At 31.1% G+C, this 8,533-nt stretch overlaps 1 protein-coding gene across 4 annotated transcripts; it reads right to left on the bottom strand.

The window, feature by feature from the left end:
* Positions 1-2,671: 2,671 nt before the first annotated feature.
* Positions 2,672-8,191, bottom strand: LOC108751044 (UNC93-like protein). Of its 4 annotated transcripts, none has more exons than XM_018490979.1 (7): positions 7,698-8,191; positions 7,070-7,414; positions 5,537-5,823; positions 4,234-4,456; positions 3,748-3,907; positions 3,365-3,632; positions 2,672-3,029 (listed from the first exon to the last, which is right to left on the bottom strand). In XM_018490979.1, the coding sequence occupies exons 2-7, from the start codon at positions 7,327-7,329 to the stop codon at positions 2,767-2,769; spliced, it is 1,461 nt and encodes a 486-aa protein (XP_018346481.1). In that variant the 5' UTR covers positions 7,330-7,414; positions 7,698-8,191; the 3' UTR covers positions 2,672-2,766. The 4 variants fall into 4 exon arrangements, with proteins under 4 accessions (XP_018346481.1, XP_018346482.1, XP_018346480.1 ...); XM_018490980.1 differs by having other exon boundaries at positions 7,830-8,191; XM_018490978.1 differs by having other exon boundaries at positions 7,972-8,191.
* Positions 8,192-8,533: the final 342 nt, after the last annotated feature.

The following is an 8,533-nucleotide window of genomic DNA, read 5'->3' as shown; positions in this document are numbered from 1 at the left end:
ATATATATATATACATACACACACATTGTTATAACGAGCACAATAATATTTCTATTATAACTTCGGTAACAAATCTAGTCGAGAGTTTTTGATGCGTAAGATCTGTAATTTACAAGTGTATTTAGAAATCATTGAAATTCCTTTAGTGACTAAATAATGCAATAACGTCTTTGAAAGTATGCTATAAACGATTATATGCCGCTCCTGAAGTTATATTTAATCCTGTAGGAAAAGAGAGAGAGAGAGAGAGAGAGAGAGAGAGAGAGATGCAGTTAGAGACAGACAAGATTCGAGTTTCTGCAAGACTAGTCCGTGATAATCTGCCATGTAAGACGTATACGTGTTAAATGAGCACGCATCCTCCGTTCCTATACATATATGCGATCCGCTTATTCGCTGAATAAACGATAAAGCTCGGACGAAAACTTCGATTTTATCAGAGCTTGATTTCGATCTGCGGGATATTCGAACAAACATAATTCTTTGATCGCGAAATACGTTTTTGTATCGTTCCTTTATTTCAATTTTGTATTTATAATTGCACGGAAAAATAGGAAAGCTAAAGATACTCGAATAATATCCTTTGAAATATTCGTACAAAAAAAACTGAAAAATATTACAGATGCGTAATTTTACAATCAAAGAATTATTATTGCATTATTATTTCTTTTTTAACAAAAAAAAAAAAAGAAATCATAATAACGTAGCCATATAAAGTCGCCTCACACATCATAGCGATTATTAGACATTTGATTTGCAATACGTTGACGCAATTATTTAATTACAAGTGATCGACAACCCGCAGTCGTTTTCACGCACAAAAGGATATTTAAACGAAGTTCTTAAAGTACGGTTTTCTTAATACTTAGCAGACGCGTTTAATGAGTAAGAACTGTGCATAAAATGTACTTCATCCTCTTTATAATGGGCTATTCATTACGATAATATTGTGAAATCTCTAACTTGACGAGTAGCTAGGGGCGCAAGGGTAGCATGTACATATTACGATACACCTAGACATTGTAATATTATAATTAACTTTTATTATCATAGCTATAAAATAGCTGAATTCATGCAAAGAAGATTTACATGGTTAAAAAAATAATAAATTTCTAAAAATAAATAATATTTTAAGGTTTTACTTTTAAGCTGAGACGAGCAAAGTGATCTGTTCCTAAAATGTATTATATAAATAAAAGAGAGTATGAAAAGTGTGAAGGAAATGGCGTGAGAGTGGGAATAAAGAGATATACGATGGGGTAAAACGCAAAATTCAAAATTTTTTATTAAGGGGTGGGATGCGTATGTTATCCTTTTTGATAAAAGAGCGAAAATGTTTGTACAGAAATATTCCGGTTATTAAATTTTGTTATATGAGCGAGAAAAGAAGAGGAAGAAAGAGAGAGAGAGAGAGAGAGAGAGAGAGAGAGAGAGGGAGAGAGAGAAAGAGAGAAAACGAGCAGAGCGTCGAAAAAACTGCGGTAGTGATAAAAATAAAAACGCAAAGACGGTTTAAGAATTATGTGTATTTTCTTCGTGAAATTGAAATATTCAAATAGATCCTTACGAAAATATAAACATGAGTATTACAAAAAAAATGTGAATTGTATTCGTGAGTGTCATATTAAGGAAGATAGATCCACGGGCGAATGTTTTATAGCAGTTTCCAGCAGAATTGCTCGCCTTGTCCGATAATTTTGGTAAATTAAAAATAGACCAAACAAGAGAGAACGAGTAGATATTTCATAATGGAGTAAAGAAGAAATGAACACCCCCCTCCCCTAAAAAGAGCTACGTCGAGACACGAAATAAAGTAACAAATCAATAAGAGGAAACTGCTCATGAAACATTGCCCAGCGAAACCAAAGTTCCTACTACGTTTTATAAAGTATATAACTGAACTGCAGAACTTGAATTGTAAATACGATGAATGCAAAGTTAAGCTAATAATCACGATACAATCAGCAATTTAACGATGCTAAATTACAATTCGCCGATCAATTGATTCGACATTGCCGCTATCGGAAAACGTCGGTTAACTATGGGAAAATCACGCAACTCGGTAATCTGCCTTCGCCCGAAGGCAGGAATCAATTGATCTCGGTAACGAAATAAGCACAGTCGGCAATTAAGCACATAAGTATACAATTAAACTAAGCAGCCGTAGCTTTAGCTTGAATGTTAGCACCTAGGCACATGATGTAATATTAAATTACGTATTTAAAATGAAGGACAAGAAAAATCTTAGTCGTTAAGCGAATACCTGTGTAAAATTTAGTAGGTGTCCACAAAAATAAAATAAAAACATATATTGTGGTACAAATAACAAAAAGTCGTACCTATGACTCTTCGCGATTAAGAATCATTTTATTTTCAAATGAGTAATTGTTGTACTGTATACATGTTTTTGTAATTTTATTGGCATATAACATAATTATCGGTTCTTAATTTTTTTAATCAAACTTTTTTTTTAAATCTCGTCTTCTTGACAATATTTGAAATCATTTTTCCCCTTATCTTAATAATTTCAAATACATTTAGTAGACTCACAATTTATTTCTTATCATGTACTTTGAGGACGGGATATTATAAATAATGATTAAAAAGCATTTTTCAGAAACTGATTTTTTTAGAAACTTTTTAGAAATATATTTTTTTGTTAAAGTTTTGGTTTTGGCACTTTTTAATGATATCAAAAAATAAACATTTTGACAGTTTTCTACAATTCCGTCAACTGAAAAAGACGATACTTACTACTTCTATATTTTATCGATCGATATTTCTATCATTCATTAATTCTAGAGCAGGCTTGTTGTCGGAAACAGTTCTGTCTGCTCGAATACCTAACCACTCGATAACACCGAAACCACTCATTCCAACGCACAGTATTCCGATTAAAAGATATAGCTTCGTACAAGTGCACAGATATGGGCTGTACACATATGTTATTACTGAACCAGTGGACTCCCACAAGCGGAAATTTGCGAAAGCTGCCTCTTCTCGACCAGGGAACAATATTCCACTTAATGCTGAAAATCGCAAAGTTATTAACTGTTACATATTAAATTTATGAGATATATACATTAACAATTTAATTCATTAACAATTTCTTTAAAGACGCAAAAATAAAATTATTTAAAATTTATACTATTGGTTGGTATAATACCATCAGTGGAGATATCTGTCGATACAATTTTACGTACAACAAGTAAACTAGGAAATTCGACTTAATAATCATCGTACAATAATTTTGCAATTATTAACAGTACGCAGTATATAAATATTGTATATAAAATTCTTGATTAATAGTAAACGACTGAAAATACACTTATATTAAATACTGCAGTTTATTAATTTTTCTTACCATTGACTTGTACTAGCCAGATCGAATCGCACACACCCCATAAACCCGAAAGCAGAAAGAAGATAATACCCTGTTCTGGGGTCGGTTTCCATCGTAACATGTAGATGAAAAGACTCAAGTGTAAACAAAAAGCAAAAATCATCACAGGCTTTCTTCCAGTCAACTTCACGATCGCTCCCGTAAAAAGTGCAGCTATAGCATTTGTGATACCGAAACATATCATCACGTAACCAATATTATTAATCCCCCAAGCACAGGAAACGAATGACTGTAAAAAATATAAAACATTATTATTCTTTTATAATACAAATTCTTCTCTTATTACTAATTAAACGCAAATTTTATTCTTTAAATTTCTGCAGTCTTATATGTAGCTTACTAACTGCGTTATAATCGGCAAATAAAAACGCTTGCTCAGCCCCAATAAACAACGTTATCGGCAATATTAAAAGTTGATTCTTTTCTTTTAATAGTTTTAATGTCACGGCCAAGAGCTTGAATCCGGACGATCCTTTCACTAAGCGGGCTCTGTTTCTGTCGTATCTATAAGATGGACATATAAATAACATATAAATTCCAGCGTCAGGAAATTTCTTATACTCAGCAAATACAACTAACAGTAATATAACTCTGTTGGTTACAATTTTTCACTCAACAATATAACTCTAATATGACGCACTATATTATACAGTTATATTGATGAGTGGGAAATTCTAACTAACATTTATGTTAGTCCTTAGTGAGTAATATATATATTATAAAACTTATATTATACAAACATAATTTATTATTTAAATAAATAATATAAATATTTTATAATATTTATATTTCTGACGATGAAAACCGCGGGTTACAAAGGTAAGATGTACCTGGATAAAGGATCAACGGCAAACGCGATTATTAGACAAGCTAATATCATACAGCCTAAATAAATTCCAGAAATAAGGTATATTCGTTCTACTGGAGGCCGTTGTAAATTTGGATTTTCATTTTCCTCAGATACCCCACAGAAATTGGCTCCGCAAATTTCGGCCACAACGCTACTGTTCAGGGTGACATTTGAGAAAACCGTGTCAATTCCATATGAAAGAACTGTAAGAAAAACGTTAATGAAAAAATAAAGAAAATATTATAATTACAAAATTGTTTCTGCAAAAATGTATGCTCGTCACTGAATTTGACGCATTAAAAAATTACGAGAGACACGAGGGTAACACAATTACAAAAATAGAGATGCTATCAATTATTATGCCGATAATTCTTCTCATGAATAAGTATACTGAAATATATGTTTCATTAAAACAAAATATGGTCATTAAAATGCTCGACCAAACTTTTAGTTACTGCGCAGTTTGTGTCATTGTTTCATAATCTCGTGATTCGCGGCAGTAGAAACTTAATTTCGTTTTCATCGGCGCTCGTGTTTTTATAGCTTAGCAGCAACGCATTCATATACGCTTTCGCAAAGATTGCGCGGACTGCAGACGATGTTTTTTTGCGTCACTTCATTCCGGTTCGTGATTTCATAGTCGTTTATAATTTTATCTTAAAATAGGAGGTAATTAAACAATTGTAGTAAGGATATATTTTATCTTGAAAAGCTGAGAAAAAACTCTTAGCATTAAGTTTTTCACTTAAAAAAAGTTGCTTATTTTTCTTATATTACTATTTTGGTAAATTAATCATAGTTTTTTTCATATTCTAGCAAAGCAAATAAATTGAATTAAGTATAATATAATAAAATAAATTATATAAATAATAAATTATGCTATTAAAGCTATGCTAGATACCGATCATTATTATTACAAACAATGTCATAAAATATATATTTTTGGATGTTTCGATCTTAATATAATTTTCATCAATGTATACTAAATTTATAAAATAATTATGGAAGTTTTTAAATATTTACATATACCAGTGGAGAATAAAATTCTTGTCTAGTTCGTTAGTATTCAGAACGGCAACTTTTATTTCACGCTGTAAAGCATTCCAAAGTAATTACAGATTCATTCTTACGTCATCAAAATTAACATTTACAAACGAAATGTTGTACAAGTCGGAAGCAGACACGAATAATATGCTAATAATAATTTTCTCAACACATTTAATCCCTGAAATATAAATTTGAGCATCACATATGTCTATAAGTATATCTGTACAATGACCCACCTGCTGAAGATATAAGATTTCCCCATACTTGTGCCATTTGATAAAACATGAAAAAAAGACCGAAAAATCTTGTAACAAGGACATCCACAGCTATATCTGAAACGGTTGAATAAGCTTCTGCTACCACAGTTAAATAAGTACATTTTGCGCACCAAAGTGGCCCACCGCCTAATCCGACTGACAGTCCAGCGGGAATCATAGTATAAAATTTAGGATAAAACTGCGAAGCTATAAAAGGCATGTAAGCCAATATAGAAACCGACATCGTCCACTTGCATCCTAACCAGCTGGAACAAAATTATATAAATACAAATTATATATTATCCTTGTAAAAAAGTTTCACGCATGAATAAATTACATATATATAAACATACACAAATATTTATAAACATATATGAAATATGTCCATATATGTTTATATATCCTTTTTTTTTGTAAAATTATTTTTTAGTGTAATAGAAATAATAATAGCAATATGAAAACATTAAAATTAATTAAAAAGATAATTTTCACACTATTTATTTTAGAAAAAATCAAGTTTGAAGAAATGTGAAAAAATTACTTATGTATAATTATATATAAAACTATGCGTAATTGTGTATGAGTAATTTTTTTTACATTTTTCCAAACTTATTATTTTCTGAAATAAATAATGCGAAAATTATCTTTTTAATTATTTTTTATGTTTTCACATTACTACTATTATTTCTATTACACTAAAAAATAATTTTACAAAAGAAAGAGAGATGCATAAACATGTATGAACATATTCCATATATATATAATTATGTATATAATTATACATGTTTATGAATATTTATGTATGTTTATACATATTTATATATACATATATATTCATGCATGAAATTTGTACCGGGTCATCTTTTGTGTGATTAATCTATTAAATCTATTTAGATCCAAAATAATTTATTAAAAAATCAATTAATTAGTTAGGTTATTTAAAAAAATATATCAAAAACATGTGTGTTCAAATAATTATAAAGATTAATATAATAAGAATAAGCATATATTGGACAGTATACTAAAGGCTTTTCGCTTTATCTTACGTTGACTATGAAGATGTCATACTGAATCCTCGCGCAGATACCCCGATATATTCATTTCACTCTTGTCTAATACCCGAACCCACGGGGGTTCCATGTAACGTAATTCCGGGCCAAGGTGAAAACGACAACGCGTAATAAAGTTTAGTGCCGTGGGATTGTGTGCAGAACTCTAGCTGTCTGTTAGTTCCTCATATATAGGAAACACATCGAACATTTCCGGCATCTACCATAATTGACGATATACATTTCCCACATACACACATAAACTTTCTATTCATTCTACCGCGATAACAAGTAACAGCAATCGGATTTGACAAGAGTTCTCCATTTAGCTGAGATGCAAAATATCGTGGCAATCAGAGTAGTCTTTAAATACATTATTGTATCGAGTCGTATATTGATTTCTGACTTACACAAAATTATACCAAATGGTGCAAATAAAAATATATAAGAAAAATTACTTTACCTTATAATTAAAGCGGGTAACAAAATGTTGCTGAAGAGTAAACTACCATAAATCGCCGACAATGTGAATGTGCCTAGCGATTGATCTGCGTTGACAGAACTCTGTAAGTTCGAGGCTCCCATAAAAGCAGTAAAATTCACCATAAAAGCACAACTAATCACTAGAATGTTCTTCATAATTCGCCATCGTTCCGATGGTTCAAAATTCGGGGTCGGCACTTTTACGAATTCTCTCGACATCTCGGTTTTGCCAATCGTCATGTTTCAGTCAATGTAAAATATTGATTTTTGTCGAATGTTCAATATCAATTTCGTCGATAAATTCACTTGTAAAGATGAACAACTCCTTCAAAAAATAAAATTAAAATATAGAGAGAAATAAAATCATAAAATAAAAATAAAAATATAGAAATAGAGCCATAAGAAATAGCGAAACTATCGCTAATATTTGCCTATTCACAAAGACAAAAGATGTAATTTGTATTTGAGATTTTAATGTCAATTTATCTTTTTAACTGCAATGTACATTTTAAATCGACTGAATTAAAAGACCTCGTTATATCAGTTCCGCGGAGAATATTGGCGAATGATTATGGACTGTGAAATTAAAACTGAAACTGAATATTCACATTTATTCTCATAATGGTCACTAGCCACGCGATTTGCGTAAAGCCAATAACAATTTCAAGGTAATCAGTGAACGAGGAAACGGCATGTTGTGGTATCGAATATATGACGAATTAACATTGTTTTATACGGACACAAATATTTCACTTGCACGCTCTTTGGTATTAATATTATATCAGCTTTGATTTGTGCAGAGCTTCATGTAGGAATTCTACAATGAAATCCGAGAGGAATTGCATAACTATTTTCTGGCGTAGCGACGAGATACATGGTTACCCCAGCATCAATAAGCAGTTTGTCCTTGGAAAGAGGTATCCTTGCTCCTTTCACGCACCTTAATCGCCTGATACAATTTCCATTCCGACCGTGCACGTCGCTTGGAATATGTAACACGCTGATCAGACTGAGATCCTGTCACACGAAAATAGATGCACACGACAACGCGACGCAAAACAAGTTTATCGATGAAATGTCGAGCAACATTACGCAATTTGATGGAAATCTATAATGCAGAAACAAAAGATTGTTGACTGCTGTACGTACATTTATCAAATAAATAAATGTACACATACACACACACACACACACACACACACATATATATAAGATATTTTGTGTATGTATATATACAGTGAGTACAAAAAACATAAGGAAATTTTTTAAAAAAAGTCTTATTAGAAAATAAACATTAATTAGCAATTTTATACAATGAATATATTCTGTTCTAACATAAACAAACGAGCTTTGCATGTATTCCTGATTTTAGAAGCTAAATTTGTCGAATGTACACAAATACTTTTTGAGCATCCAAACAATACAATTTTTAATTTTTGCTTAT

This window comes from Trachymyrmex septentrionalis, unplaced genomic scaffold, assembly GCF_001594115.1.
Source record: "Trachymyrmex septentrionalis isolate Tsep2-gDNA-1 unplaced genomic scaffold, Tsep1.0 scaffold40, whole genome shotgun sequence".
Lineage (NCBI taxonomy): Eukaryota > Metazoa > Arthropoda > Insecta > Hymenoptera > Formicidae > Trachymyrmex > Trachymyrmex septentrionalis.
This window is presented reverse-complemented; position numbering and strand designations above follow the sequence as displayed.